At 48.0% G+C, this 16434-nt stretch overlaps 1 protein-coding gene across 1 annotated transcript in view; it reads right to left on the reverse strand.

The window, feature by feature from the left end:
* Positions 1-16434, reverse strand: part of ZFAT (zinc finger and AT-hook domain containing) — a 175265-nt gene that overhangs the window by 126731 nt on the left and 32100 nt on the right. The window contains exon 3 of the mRNA XM_068525862.1: positions 9548-9799. Coding sequence (XP_068381963.1) covers positions 9548-9799 — 252 coding nt within the window. The remainder of the gene's footprint in view (positions 1-9547; positions 9800-16434) is intronic.

Consider the following 16434-nt stretch of genomic DNA (forward strand, 5'->3'; position numbering starts at 1 on the left):
GGCTCTCAGCAACAACGTGATGTGTCACCTTGGCACGTGACATCCTTCCGTGAAGGGCGAGCTTATGGGGAGCAGGTCTAGAAGTGGAGCAGCCAGTCCGCTACGCAAAGAGTCCCTATGAGAGATGAGAAGGCCAGACCCGGGGCAGGGAAGACGCCCCGGAGAGGAGACCGACCGAGGGCTCCAGAATCGTGGGGAGGGAGTCAGCAGGCTGACGGGGCCGGCAGGCTGCAGGTCAGCCAGAGGAGGACTCAAGGATGACTCCAGACTCTAGCTCAGATGACTCCACAGCCCTGGCAAAGGAGAGGTAACTTCCACAGGCAACCCTCAAATACAGGTGAAAAGAATGACAGCGGAAACCTGAAATGTGAAGAGCAGGGTAGAAGGAGGAAAGAAGGAAAACAACTGCAGAGTCAAAAGCTGAGTGGAAGCCAGTACAATGGCCGGACAGACAGTCAGCAACACAAACCCGGGACCTCTCCCGCGTCCTGTGACCCACTCCGCACAGAAGCGCAAATGGAAGTGATGAAACACGCTGAGTTTCCCCCGTTAGACGCTGCACAGCCCTAGTTTCTGCTCTATGAAGGTTCATGCTTTCACTCGCAAGATATTTACCGAGCACTGGCTGCGGACAAGTGTAGTTTTTCAGAGGGCAAAGGGAAGCAGGGCAGGCCAAGCAAAATGAACAACCCACGAGAAACCACGAGAGCACAGGGCTCTGTGGCCTCTGGCTGTTCATTACAGAGTCGTAGGTGGGCACCATGGGATGGGGTAAGAAATCAGGGTACAGGGCGGCAGCTGCCAGGTCATACATAAACAGCCTAGCAGGTTCTTGAGGAGCTTGGACTGTCTCTGAGCAGCGGTGGGCACCAGGGCGGGCTGTCTTCAGGGAAGGGATGTGACCGGTTTGCATTTCAGAAAGATGGCTCTAATGGCAAGAAAAGGCATGGTTTCCAAAGCAGAAGGCACATATCCAGGGGATGCCTAGGACAATCCACTGAAATCTGGGAAGAAAATAGTAGAATTCCTCTTTACTCTTCTTACCTCTTCCTTTTGAAATGTATATCTTACGTATGTTTCATAATGCCTATAACACACGCACATGGCAGTGTATGTATTTGAGCCAAAACGCCTGAGTTCCCATCCCGGGTCCACCGCTTCCTACCGGGTCACACTGAACAGCATGCTTGCCTCAGTTTCCTAGTTTGTGAAATGAGGATAAAAACAGTAACCATCTGGTAGGATTTTTGTGAAGAGAAAATAAATTAATACTTGCAAGACACTCAGAATAGACCCATATCAAGAGCTCCATCGATACTTACTAAATTTTTTAAAATTATTTTTATTTTTATTTTTAAATTTTTGGTCACACCACATGGCATGTGGGATCTTAGTTCCCCGACCAGGGATTGAACCCGCGCCCCCTGCAGTGGAAGTGTGGAGTCTTAACCACTGGACCGCCAGGGAAGTCCTGATTATTAAATTTTAAAAATGCAACTTTGGGCTTCCCTGGTGGCGCAGTGGTTGAGAATCTGCCTGCCAATGCAGGGGACACGGGTTCAAGCCCTGGTCTGGGAAGATCCCACGTGCCGCGGACCAACTGGGCCCGTGAGCCACAACTACTGAGCCTGCGCGTCTGGAGCTTGTGCTCCGCAACAAGAGAGGCCGCGGTAGTGAGAGGCCCGCGCACCGCGATGAAGAGTGGCCCCCGCTTGACGCAACTAGAGAAAGCCCTCGCACAGAAACTAAGACCCAACACAGCCATAAATAAATAAATAAAATTAAATTAAAACAAAGAAACCAAGCCTTCTTAGTGCCCCCCCCCAAAAAAATGCAACTTATTAGTAAATAAGTAAATATTTATTGGGGATATATTTGCAGATCACTGATGCACATCGAGCATGGATCAGAGAGGGAGGGCAGACCAGACTTCTTACAAGAGTCCATGTAGGAGATGATGGAGCCTGACCCACAAGAATGGCAGCAGAGATGCAGAGAAGAATCAGAGGAATATTTAGCAGGAAAAGTCAGCTGACTGTGGCAAGTGGCCGGATGTAACAGGTGAGGGAGAGGTTTCTGGATGAGACACCTGGATGGGGTGGCCAGTCACCAGGACAGAAGAGCAGGGGAACATTTATAAGGAGCCTGTGGGACCCCAGACTGAGACACAGGCCTTGCGCTCAGGACATGGTCGGGGCAAGGAGGACATCTGCAGGTCCCCAGACCACAGCTGTGGGCAAATCCATGGAAATGGTAGGAGCCATGCGGTTGCCACTAGTGACAGCCACCAAACCTTTCCAGTCCTCCCCCACCCTGGGCACGGCAGGGTCACTCTCCCTGGGCCCTTGACATTGGGGGAGATCAGTTCTGGCTAATGAACTGCAGGGGCAGGAATGACAGAGGTCACTTCTGGGCTGACATGAAACCCTCAGGCTCTCCTCCCCTCCTGCCCGGTGACCAGCTGTGTTCAGGATGCTGACTGCTCTCTCTGCCTGGGTCCCTCGGTGAGCAGAGCCTCCTGAGAGTCTGCAGCAGAACAAGAAGGAAAGCTTGGTTCTGTGTGGCCACCGCGATGGGGGAGGCTGGTTATAAGGGCGTACCCTGGCCCACACCGACAGAACCTGCGACAGTTAAGGGCTAAACAGAAGGGCCCAAGCTCACGAAGCAGGTGGGGCAGGAGGAGCTGGAGAGACAGGAGGAAAGTGGGACGAGGGGGGGGTCACTGAAAGGTGACACTAACTGTCCCAAAGTCCCACATTTCCAAGCATGCTGAGGACCACGTATGCTTGGAGGCCACTGCACTTTGCATTCCCCTGATTAGCACAGAGATAAAACAGGGTTCACAGGGCAGCGAGAGGAAACAGACTTTACCATTCTACATCTTTCCACAGAGAAAAGTGTTCTACTCAGAGACTGACACTGCTCTACCTTTCCACTTGCAAATTTTCAAACCCGACTCACTCAAAACAGTTTTCGATCACAGAAGCTACTTATCAAGTCAGCTGTTTTGCTAACACAAATACAGTAGAAGACACTTGAAATATTGCTGTAAAAAATCCTCATGAAGATTATAGGTGCCTCTTAAATAAGATCTTAAAATAAATGCCTTGGGGACTTCCCTGGTGGCGCAGTGGTTAAGAATCCGCCTGCCAATGCAGGGGAGACGGGTTCAAGCCCTGGTCCGGGAAGATCCCACATGCTGCAGAGCAACTAAGCCCGTGCGCCACAACTACTGAGCCTGCGCTCTAGAGCCCTGCGAGCCACAACTACTGAAGCCCGCGCACCTAGAGCCCGTGCTCCGCAACAAGAGAAGCCACCGCAATGAGAAGCCCGCGCACCACAACGAAGAGTAGCCCCCGCTCACTGCAACTAGAGAAAGCCCACGCGCAGCAACGAAGACCCAACGCAGCCAAAAATAAATAAATAAATTTATTTTTAAAATTAATTTAAAAATAAATAAATAAATAATAAATGCCTTGTCTTCTTTAAGGAGGATTTAACAAGAATAAGAGCAAATTTTTGCAACTCTCCTTGCATAAAATGACCCCAGAAATAACAAGCTTAGAAAGGTTCAGAAGTCACTTTTATAAACTTGACATATTGATTTCTGTAGGCTGCAAAGTGTTTCTCAAAAACACCAGCTGTTCCACATAATGTCATTGGGGAAAAAAATCTCTTTTCCTGGTTTCTTTTACTATTCAAATGCAGAATAAAATAAATAAATGTTGAATATATATCAAAAATATTATTTTAACCTGCCATGGTTCAGTGTAGGGAAAAAGCTTATTTTGTTTTCTTCTAATTGTTTTAACAAGCGAAAGAGTCAAGGTCAATTCTTTGAAATGTCACTAAACTGCTCTTTACAGAGCATGAATTAAAACAATTACGCAAGAATTTTCCAAATTGTAATATTGTGCTTGGCAAACTAAGGAACGTGGAGCAATCATCACAGGGACGTCAGCCACGAGGCAGCTGGGCGTAAGGTCATTTCTGCATATTTTAGAAGCTTCAGCAGTGGCCAGAAAGGGAAAAACACCCAGAGCTTCTACCTTTCCATTTGGTATCTGTTAAATTAAAGTGCACTTAGGTCATCCAGATCAATGGACTACGAGGCCGTTTTCTATACAGCTTAGCACTGGAGGAAGTGATAATCGTGTTAGAAAGGACTGTGCCTGTCTGCCACTGCTGAAGAGACTGCCTAATTAATTACAGAATAGGAAATAAACATCAGGACCATACAGGATGGAACTTTCATTTCCCATGAGGTTAGAGAAAACGCTGAGAGAGGTATACTGAAATGAACAAAATCAACATCCACGAAGTAGAAATGAGACTGGTTTTAAGACACAAACGCGGTAGAGCTGGGCCAGCCACAGGGTAGGAGTGGGGACACATGGGATGGTACCCAGCCCTACCTCCGAGGAGCTGTGTGACTCTGGATAATCATCACTTCTGGACCTCAACTTCCTCAATTATAAAATTATGAAATTGGTTTGAAAAGGGGGTTTTCTGAGCCTATCTTAGAAGGTCACATATCCTTGTGACCCTTGTCAGGGTTGGCGATCAGTCGTTGCAGGGTGACTATAAAGTGGGAATACAAGGGAGACGTCTGTGGTGACGAACAGTCCTGTCTCCTGACTGCCGTGGCGGCTACACAAACCTACACGTGCGATGAATGATGAACGACGCACACAGTACCTCACTGTCAAGGTCCTGAACTTGACATTGTGCTGTAGTTATGTAAGACGTCACCACTGGGGGGAAGAGGGTAAAGGGTACGTGAGACCTTTCTGTACTACCTTTGCAACTTCCTATTATTCCAATAATTGTTCCAAAATATGAAGCTTTATTTTTTAAAGCGTTTCTTAGACTTGGAAGCAGACCCTTATTACTTTCTCAAATTGTACTTATGAAGGTCATTCCTTTGCCCATAGTTATTGATCAAATATATATAACTGTCTTACTTCACAACTTTCACAGAAATACAATTCCCAGAAGGATCACAGATATAGATAAAAAATGGAACCATACAAATAACAGAGGAGTATATAGAAGGTTGTTTATTATTTTGGGGTATAGGTAAGTGTTCTAAGCTATGATAAAAAGGGCAAGAAATTTAAAAGAAATATTTGACAGTAGTGACAATGCTGATATTTAAAACTACAGTAAAATGCAAAAGAAGAAAGAAAGCAATGCTACAAATGAAATTAAAAGACAAATGATAAAACTGGAAAATATTTTCAGAATATATGGTGATCTAAAAGTGTAACAAGTAAAGGGCGTGAGCGAGAAATGCCCCAAATTACACACAAAACAAAAACCCCTAATAACTGCAATGAGAGAGTCCACGAGTGACCAAATAGAGGCAAATTAAAATAATTAAAGAAAATTGTTCACATTAGAGATTAAAACAGGATAAAGACTGACACAACCCAGGATAAAGAGGGTAAAGGCGGATATGAGGACACAGCCAACGTCGGAAAAATAACTGATAGACACAGTCTACCGGGTAGCTTGACAACATGCGTATGTGTCAAAATGTAAAAGATGCCCTATTTTTTGTTTGTTTGTTTTGTTCAAATAGTTTTATTGTTATTTTATCAACTAAAGTTTTCATATGATTTATTCAGATAAAACTCACATAACATAAAATTAACCATTTTAGAGTGAATAATCCAGGGACATTTAGAACATTCATAATGTTGTGCAACCACCACCTTTATCTAGTTCCAAAACTTTTCTATCATTCAAAATAAAACCTGTACCCATTAAGCAGTTTCTCCCCATTCTCCGCTCTCCTCCAGCCCCTGGTAACCACCAACAGTCTTCTGTCTCTATGGATTTATCTCTTCTGAATATTACATATACATGGAATCATAAAATATGTGACCTAAAAGATGTCCTATTAACCCGAGAATTACATTACTAGGTATTTATACCTAAGATAATAAAGACACAAGTGCAAATATAGTAATAATAAAATAAAAATGCATGCTTGATTGTACACCCGGGTAGTTTTCTGTTTGTTTGTTTGTTTGTTTTTAATCAGGGAGAAAAATTTAAAACAATATTCAGTGTCAATCAACTGGAGACCAATGAAGGAAAACCTATGGCCCATGCACACAATGAAATGCTGCGTGGCCTTTAAAAATGACAAAAATCTACACTTACTGACTGTTTTCAGTCAGAAAGCAGAGCGTCGCAATCAGAAGCACAGACCCTGCAGCCAGAATGTGTGCATTCAGAGTCCAACTCCACCCCTTATGGGCTGTGTGATGTTAGCAAACTCCTGAACTTCTCTGTGCCTCAGTTTCCTGGTCTATAAAATGGGAATGATAATAGTGCCTATGATGTTGCCATGATAATGAAATGAGCTATTGATAATAGTTGTAAGATACTGAGAACAGTATCTGCAACATAGAATGTGCTACAAAACAGCTTGTTAAAGAAAAAATATTGACATGAAAAATTTATCTGCTCCATTAGTGAGTGAAAAAAGATCACAGAACATTATATATGACCTCATTTCTGAAAAATGTATATGAACATATACAGAAGTGAGAAAGATCTTTCTTCACTTTTATACACAGTGTAATAGACATTATACCTAGGCAGTGAAATTTTGGATTATTTTTACTTTCTTCTTAGTATTTTTTATATCATTCCAGGTATTAAAAAAGAAAACAAATAATAATGATAATATCCAATTGGTACTCTTGGATACTTTTGGAATCTAAACTGGTATGAGCTTTCTAGGGGGCAATTTGGCTATATGTAATACACTTTCTGGCCCAGTAGTTCTACTTTTAGGAATTTATCCTACAAAAATAACAAATAATAATCCACACATACACATATATACACATACACAAATGCATACATATACATAAGGGAATGTTTATTAGAGCAATATTTATAACAGCAAAAAATATGGAAATAACCTAAATTTCACCAAATGTACCGTGGTTGGCATGAACAATGGGATACTATATGGGGTGGAAAAGTGACGCTGCAGAGCTCCATGAAAGATCCTTTCGGCGAGGGCCGTGAATACCCAGGTGAAGAGTTTGTACTTCCCTGTGAAGCGGCGACACTGCAGAAGTGTGTTTCGGGAAGAAACCCCCGAGGGCAGCACAGCCTGGGGGAACATCCACGGACCGGGCTGAACTTCTCACGCGCCCTCCAAGTTAGACCTAGGCCTAAGGCCCGGAGGAAGAAGCAGCCAGAATGTTCGGTGTTGCCAAAGAGGGATATCCCTGATTTCTAACCACAACTGTGCAGAAAGCCCAGGAGTCTCTCAGAGGGGAACGGACAGGACAAGCCAGCCGTGTGAAGGCACAAAACCAAAACAGACTCTCAACGAGACAGCCCTGAATGAGCAGAGAGACTTGGGTTCTCAGAAGGACTCGGGCCAGTCCAAACAGAGCTGCCCTGATGGCTAGATCTGGCCCCTCCAGTTAAAACGAGACAACCACTGAGTATTTGTGCGAGAAAAGAGAGCAGGGGCCGGGGCGGGGTGCGTGTGTGTGCACATGCGACACACTCAGAGGGTGGGGGGCGTGGGTGGAGAGAGGAGGGGAGCAACTGCATGACCAGGGCCGGAGGGAACGAGTCCCCTGGAGATGAGCGCCTCAGGTGCAGGGCCGTGGCCTCCTAACCCTTCCGCCATCGGCCACCTTATTGCTAAAACTCTGTGTATTTGCCGAAAGGACATTAGGCTCTGAAGCAAGATGCTGCTTCCTCTGAAACCACCGTGCTCCTGCCCCCTCTCTCACACGGCGAGCACTCACGCTCTATCTTGGGACGGCTGCCAGCCCGCTGCCTTATCCTGTTTGAATCCGTGTCCATTATTTGCATCAGCCCCTGCAGTCTAGTAAGAGTTCACGTGGTCACCTGAGAGCAGTTCTTTAAAGGAAAGAACAACATTTTGTGTTTTCTACAACTTGCACAGGTGTTGGCAATGAGCCTTGGCCACCAACCTAGATGTTTGATAAATATTAGGTGATGTCTTACCTCAATAATTCACCCAATCTGTGCTAGGATTTTACACACCAAGGGTCTTGCTCTACTGTTGGGAGGTGTTTCTAGGACTTAAGAATTGGGGTTCAGAGTCTGACAGTCTGGTTTCAAAGGCCAGGATCCCTTTCTAGCTAAAGAACCCCGGACAAATTGCTTAACGTCTTAGTGTCCGAATGCTCTTATCTGTAAAACAGGAAGGACAGCAATAGCACTGTGTCCATATGGCTATGAGCTACAGTAACAGCTAACATTTATGGGGTGCTTTTTTTTTAACTTTTTATTTTATATTGGAGTACAGTCGATTAACAATGTTGTGACAGTTTCATGTTCACAGCAAAGCGACTCAACCACACATATACACGTATCCTTTCTCCCCCAAACTCCCCTCCCATCCAGCCTGACACGTAACATTGAGCAGAGTTCCCTGTGTTACACAGCAGGTCCTTGTTGTATCCATTTTAAATATAGCAGTGTGCACATGTCAGTCTTACGGGGTGCTTTTGAAACGGCAAGTACCGTTCTAAGCACTGTACAAAGTCCTGTCTCATTGAATCCTCAAAGTAATCATATTAGCTAGTGCTGTTTTTATTCCCATTTTACAGAGGAGGAAAATAAAGCAGAATGAAGTTAGTAAATACTAGAGCTAGGATTCAAACCCAGGCAGCCATAGTCCAAAGCCCAAATCCGTAACCAGAACTGCATGCTTAGCGTGGTACAAAACACAGTAAGAACTTCCTAAATTCTCAGACGTGGTTTGAAAACTTCAAAAATGGTGCAAGAATCAAACAACAACAACAGCACGACAGCAGAGGCCCTCAGCTCTCCGGTGTAATCTTGCCGTTTCAGTCCTCCTAGAAAGTTGTCTAGGAGATGTTCCCCGCTCACACTCACATGTCCTTCGGCCTCTTTCAGAAGTTACTTCAGAGCTGAAGCCTTGCTAAGTACTTACCTGGAGGAAGCACCTGGTATTCTTCATGTTCTTCAAGAATGCCTGCCACAATCCAGGCCATCAAGGTCACTCACAGGGGCCTCGAGCATCCCACTGTCTGCTCTCCTGCTCACACGGCCCCACTCGTCCACTGAGACACCCTCCCTCCTTTACTCCAAACGCCACCCAAACTGCAACACCAGGCTCAGTCCGAAATTCCCATCAGAACACTTTCTCAACTCCTGATTTATTATCCTGTAACACTTTGCATTTTAAAAGCCCATCGTCTTACCCCGAACATAAGCTCGAGAGCACAGAGACTGTCTTACCCTCTCTGCAACCCCCCTCAAGCATCTACTCAAGTACCCCCGTGACCTGCGCTCTGTGGGCATCAGCTACCAGATGATACACTCGATTCCAAGATGACGTACAGTAACAGTCAGTAATCATTGCAAAAACGAGCACTTTCCAGATAGGCGAGACATGTATAAATATGTGCGATTTCCAAGTAACACGTGAACCAGTAAAAACAGATGTTGAGTAGTTACATCTGTGTGAGTTATCAGAAAGTGACGCGGTCGGCCCTTGGGCAGCACTTACCTGCCTCTCCCTCCTCCTCGCCCAGGTTCAGCACGATGATGCAGATATGCTTCCTCAGCTGGCGTGGGTTGGAGAACTTCCGGCAGCACTTGCTGCACTCCAGGCTGCTGGGAGCCAGGCTGCCCCCTCCCTCCGGGGCCCGCGGGCTGTCCCCGCTGGGAATAACGTTGTTTTCCGCCAGTTCCTCTTCGGGGCTGGCCTTCTTCGTGGACCCCTTTGGCCTGCCTCTCTTCCTCTTCATGACCGAAAACTCTATGAAGGAAGAAAGAAGGCACCATGTAGTCACAGGAGGCGACAGTGCAGGGCATGCACTCAATTTCCAAGTGTGGAAATATGTTTGGTTCCACGTTTTGTTAAAAAAGGAAAGTCTGAAGCAGTTCCAGAAATGAACAGCTGCAAACAATCATTAGTGCTAATATCTCTGCACCTCTATGCTATTGTATAATCAATTTTGTAATAATGTGATTTAAGAATATCACTTTATCAGAACCTTTGCACGTGCTTCTTCTGTAAGGTGGGCAGGATGTTTTTGTTTTTGTTTTTGTGTTTGTTTTGGCTGAGCAGCCTGTGGGATCTTAGCTCCCCGACCAGGGATCAAACCTATGGCCCCTGTAGTGGAAGTGTGCAGTCCTAACCACTGGACCGCCAGGGAAGTCCTGGGGAGGATTTTAAGTTGTGACCATCAGCCCCCAGTTCACAAACCAGGCTCCTTATGAACCACCATTTCCAGTGAAATCCAGTTCTCAGAAACTTGCTAAGGACTTCTTTGCAAAGCGTTCTCAAAGGCTGCTTGGCTTTTCATGCTCTTAATGAGTTACACAACTATTCAGACTATTTCAAGGCATCATAATTATTAGATGCAAATTGTTCTGATGAAAAAGAGAAAAAATAATTACAATCTAAAGCCACCAATTATAGGACTAAAGACAATATTTTTCAAGTTTCCTAGAAACCAAATGATTTAAATGTCATGATCAGAGCTGCTTTAGAGTAAGTTTCAAATCATTTTTCATCTTTTATTTCTTCTTAATTAGCATTCATTGTTAAGGCACTTGTCTCCAAGGGAAGGTGGGAATTAAGATGGGTGAGTGGGGTCAGGGGGCATCGTGCCGTTGTGTGAAGGTGGAGTGGTGTGTCTTAGGTGATGTGACTTGAGGGGTACCCAGAGGAGGCCAAGCAGGGGGCCAGCACAGCCTGGCCGCCGTGCCATCTTTGGAGAGCCACCTGTCTGGCTAAGGCACGGCATGTCAGCAGCCCTCCTTGCATCTGAATATCAGGGCAGAGGAAGGGTCCTAGGTTCTAGCACCATCTTGAGGGAATGTCATCTGCGGAATTATGATACGTTCAAGGTCCCTCCTGCTCTCCCCAAGGCTACGGTTCTGCCCAGGAAACGTCAGCCACAGTGCCCACTGCTACCACCGTGAGGACTCTTTAAGTGGGTCACTTGTGCTCCCAAATCAGACAGGAAAGCCATGGGGCGGGAGAGGAGGGCAGGAAGGTTCTGGAGCCAAGTCTGCAGGGAAAGAGCAGCGTGACAATGAGGGCTCTGAACAGAGAAGGCTGCTCTGACGTGGGGTCCCCAAGAGCTCAGAGGGGTCAGGCACCAGCATGGGGGAGGCGCTGAGAGAGGGGAGCTCCCTGGGGAGCAGAGTTTCCACTGAGCTGCAGTGCCAAGGGTGGCTCCCCCTTGACCTAGAGCTCCGAACCAGGGCCTTCCGTGGCCAGGGCAGCCCAGCCCAACACACAATCACTGCCCTCCCTCTATCTCACCGGGCATGTCAGAGACGAGGATGGGCGTGGTCAGGAACAGGGGAGAAAAAAGTACTAAACAACAAGAGAGCAAACGAGGAGACCAGAACAAATGAGCAAGGGCACAAGCCCCTTGGACCCCTCTGCCCACACTGAGATTTTACCAAGGAGAACGACGGCTGTGTGGACACGAGGCCCAACCGGTGCGGAAGGGGGGCTGGAGGGGGAGGTGAGGAGAGCGAGGTGCAGAGTAAGGACAAACTCTTCACCTCCAAGTCATGACAACTCTCCTTATTATTCTTTACAGCAGCGACCTACTGAAGCAGCAGGTAATAGAGGACGGAATTCGCAAAGAGGCTACAAAACGCCCGCCTCACGTCACATCCGCTGAGCTGCAGAAACGTGCTGCTTAACAGTTTGTAGGAGACCGTGGTCCAGCCCAACCCCAATGCCAGACTCCGCACCCCGCCATACAGACAAAGGTCCTCCTCTGAAATGTCCTGAGGATGCAGCTGGGTAGTGAAGAAGGGGCTTTACCCGCAGAGAGGTCTGGCCTCTGCCCTCAGCCACTGGGGGTGACCTCTAGGCCCCTGGAAGGCCCTGCCTGACAGCAGTGCCCACGTGCACCGGGGCTTTAGCCACAGGACTAATGCTGTGATTTGTTTCAGGGGCTCTGCAACAGGTCAGGTCAGTCCTGACCTCTGGATGAACTGGAGAAGAGAGGTATTAGTCTGACCTGCAGGAGAAGCTGGAGACTGGGGGCCAGCCATGTGAGCAGTGTATCATCGAGCCCCAAACATCTCCGGACACCAAAGGCTCGGGTGAGCGTCCCTGGTTGGAAATACTCTTTTGAGTCCCGTCATGTAATGTAGCCAGAAGAAGGCAGCGGCGTCCAGGACATCATGGGTGTAGGAGGGGGACCGAAAGCCCCTTGTCTGGAACCCCCCCGGTCCTGACCTCACCCAGGCATCTCCCCCTTTGGCTCGTTCTGACCTGTACCCTTTTTGTTTAGAACTGTCATCACAAGTACAGTGCTTTCCTGAGTTCTGTGTCGTTCTAGAAAATTATCCAACCTGAGGGAGTCCTTTGGGTGCCTCAAGCTTGTACCTAGCTGCAGAAGTGTGGGTGGCCCTCAGAACCCCCAAGTTTGTGGCTGGCGTCAGCAATCCTGGGCAGACGCAGAAGTCTTGCAGAAACCGTGCCCTTCACCTCAGGTTCAGATTCGGCGTTCATGGCGGCAGCGTACCCAGCGCCCTCTCCCCGGGGACGCCCAGAGCAGGCGGCAGCCGCGGTGCCCACGGGTGCGACACCTCTCCCCGCACAGCGGGAGTGCAGCACGGCCGGCCGGACCCGAGAGTCGTGCGTGTGTCTCCCCACAGGCAGGACCCCCTGAAGACTGAGTCCCGTCCCGATGGCTTTTTATCCCCCAGCACGTGACCCGGTGTCCCGCCCAGTGGGCACCCCATAAATCGTGGTGACTGCACCCCAACAAGCAGGGTGCAATCTGCTGTCAAGGAAGAAACGTAAAATCAGCCCTGAAAGCTCTGGAAAACCTCTAACACGACGGTGACAAAACTAATCTTACATCTTGCTGCATCCATAATTCAGACCCTCAAGACCTCAAGCTAAAAATGAAATACTCATAAATGAACTTGGAATCATTTAAGCACCGAAAAAGAGTTGCTGCTGTCAACTACCCCCACGGTACAGAAGAGCGGAGAATCCTAGAACTGGGCGAGGAAAATCCTGTCGCCTCTAAATCGACACATTTTAATGGCATCTGAATGGAGGAAATTTCAGTTCCTGTTCCTGCTCCCTAAATTCCTCTCCTCAGGCGTCACTGAACTCTGTGGATTTTGTCTTGAAGACATCTGCCCGTACACCCCCTCTCTGCTCACCTAGACCCCTGCACGCCATCTCAGAGTCCAGCTTTCTGCTCTGGTCTCTCTCAGCCTCCACCCCTTGTCTCACTGCCACTCACTTGCTCTAGAACTTTCCATTGTTCTTGAGGACTTTGCCCCACGACGCTGAAACCTGGCTTTCCAGGCCCTTTATCACACAGTTCACCCTACACGCGTGCACAAACACACAGAAGCACACACACGCGCACGCGTGCTTGCTCGCTCTCTCTCTCAACCACTCAGGGCAGTGTTCTAGGCCTCCCTAAATATGCAGAGGGAACACCTGCCTCTTTTTTACTTCCCTGTGCTGTTCGCCCTCCTGCACCCCAATCAGAACCCTAACTCCAGGACAGACCCTAACTCCAGGCCCAGTTCACATCTCAGTACCTCCTCTGTGAGGCAGCTCGGCCGCCCCTGGCTGGTCTCGCAGTTGCGTGTAAGGCACACACGTGTGCAAGCTCACCCACACCATTTCCTGACTGTGTTTCTCTCCCCCCACCTTCCATCATACACCCTGAGGTCCCACAGGATCTCGGGCAGAGCTGGAGACGTAATAGATACTTAATACAGAAATACACATTGATCAGCCGCTTAATAATAGGAAAAGATGCATTTCAAAAACAAAGCATTTCCTAGGTCCCAAGTTTCCAACAGGAAGAAAGGGGCAAGCCACGGTGCATCTGGACCCTGTCCCAAATCCATTACTGGGGACAACTTCCTCACAGGCAGAAAATTATCCTTGTAGATCCAAGGCCTGACCTAGCAAGGGATGGAAAGAATCAGCCCAAGGTTTTTAAATTTAATCAAAAGACGACATGAGCATTATGAAAAAAACCTCAACATTATCAAAAATCTAATAACATAAGCCCTTTATTTGTACATCACTCAAGTTTGTGAGGCACTTTCCCAGCTATTATCACATTTTATCCTCATAAAAACCTTCAGAGATGAATGTAGCAAATCTAACTCCTCAATAGGAAAAGAAATGAAGGACCGACCCAAAGGTTGAAGGGACTTGGCACATTTTCCAGAACCTTCCACTGAGCTGGCAGACCCAGGATCTGGGTTCCTTCTTCGCCGCCCAGATCTTTCTGCTGGGTCTTGTGGCCCTCGGGTCAGTTCTGGACATGGTAGTGGAGCCAAGAGGTGCACTGCAGAGAACAGCAGCTGGGAGTCAGGCAGACCTAAGTTCAAATCCCCGCCAGCCTCAGTTTCTAACATGAAAAATAAACACAAAACTGCCTCTATTTTATAGAGTCACTATTAATAAAAAGCAGTCCATTAAAATGCTGAGCACAGCACTTAGGAGGTGATCGATATATGGCGACTGCTTATTATTATGGCTACAGGCGTGAGTATTCTGACTTGGACTGTCTCTCTGAAGACACTATTACCTTCCCAGTCCGTCCACTGTTAGATTGTGTGATTCCTCGACGTACACCCATTCTTGTTCATTAAGGCACTTTTTCCTTGATTTCTTCATTTTAAAACATCTCACACACCGAGAAAGCCAATATAGAATTAGAGGTGTATAAATTCCACTCTGCCTAAGACCAAGGATAAAGCCAGCCTTCCAACTCCCACTTTGCAGCTCAACCTCCAGTCACACCAACTCGAGGATTTAGGAATATCCTGAACCACTAACACTGCCAGGCCCTGGCAGTCAGCCTCCCCGACATTTAGTGCCCAGGAGCCCAGGCAGCAACAGAGAGACGGTGAATGATGTCAGAAACAAGGGACCGTGGGGCTTTTAGGGGCATTTAGGTTTACAGGGACGCAGCACCCCTTTACAGGACAGGCTGCAGCCTGCCCTATAATGCAAGGCTCCAGGGAGGCAGAGGGCACCCCAAGACTGCTCCCTGTGGTTTTAGCAGCAATAATGTGGAAATGCCACATAAATAACAGCAACAATTAATAATCACTAGGCACATACATCTCAGGCACATGCTAAGCCCTTCACATGCATTGCCCCAGCAAATCCCTGAGGATTTCCCATTCTACAGAGGACACTGAGGCTTAAGAAAATTAATCAGGACTTCCCTGGTGGCGCAGTGGTAAGAATCCACCTGCCAATGCAGGGGACACGGGTTCGAGCCCTGGTCCAGGAAGATCCCACATGCCGCGGAGCAACTAAGCCCGTGTGCCGCAACTACTGAGCCTGTGCTCTAGAGCCTGCGAGCCACAACTACTGAGCCCGCACACCTAGAGCCCATGCTCTGCAACAAGAGAAGCCACTGCGATGAGAAGCCCACGCACCGCAACGAAGAGTAGCCCCCGCTCGCTGCAACTAGAGAAAGCCCGCGCGCAGCAACGAAGACCTAATGCAGCCAAAAATAAATTAATTTTTCTAAAAAAACTGAGAAGAAGAAAATGAATCAGTCTGCCCCAAGACCCAGAAGTAGCCGAGCTAGGATTTGAACCCAGATCTGTTTGCCTCAGTCCGTGAACCTCACATCCACGCCAGTTAGGTTAATATCGGAGCACAGAAATAGCACATTTTGACCTCTACTCTGAGTTCTGCAGGAAAACGATGATAGTTCACCCAGCCACAAGCTTCAGTGTGACCCGACTCCCGACCTGAACAGCAGATGGATACACAGGGGGTGGGAGGGCTAGAAGGGCACCGCGCACACACCAGGTTCTAAGATGTTAGGTACTAACACGCATTTGTCTCAGGATCCGTTTTTAAAAAGGCTAATATCTTATCTCCCTTTAACAGATAACAAAAGCCACTTGCCTAAGCCACCAGCAGCCCCTCCGAGGCTGCGGTGCAGGCTGACCCCTGTGTGAGGGCCACAGAGGGCAGGCGGGGGCCTGTCCCTGTCCCAGGCCAGGCTCCACCAGCAGGCGGAGCGCCCTGCACTGCCTGCATCAGTCCTGAGCACACTCTATCCCTGTTCACCCAGAAAGAACGCCCATGACTAACTCATCGGCCCAGGATGGAGGCACCGTTTTGTAATCCCCACAAAAGCAGCAGGTGTGCCAGCGCAGCCGCGGCATCCCATGAAAGCCCCAGCACTGAAACCTGAGTCCATCGGAGGCCGCTGCCCCCAGGCTGCCTGCCAGAGCAGACGAGAGGGCTTGGGGTGCAGCGGCTCCTGGGACAGCGAGTCCAAGATGCCTACACACTCAGAGTGACTTTATTCGTGGCAAGTGCCCAGAAGAGACAACACAGAGATTTAAATTTAGGCGCCAGCCTCCCTTGGGAAGCCTCCTTTCACCCTCCAAGTAGACCAC

This window comes from Eschrichtius robustus, chromosome 17, assembly GCF_028021215.1.
Source record: "Eschrichtius robustus isolate mEscRob2 chromosome 17, mEscRob2.pri, whole genome shotgun sequence".
Classification (NCBI taxonomy): Eukaryota; Metazoa; Chordata; class Mammalia; order Artiodactyla; family Eschrichtiidae; genus Eschrichtius; species Eschrichtius robustus.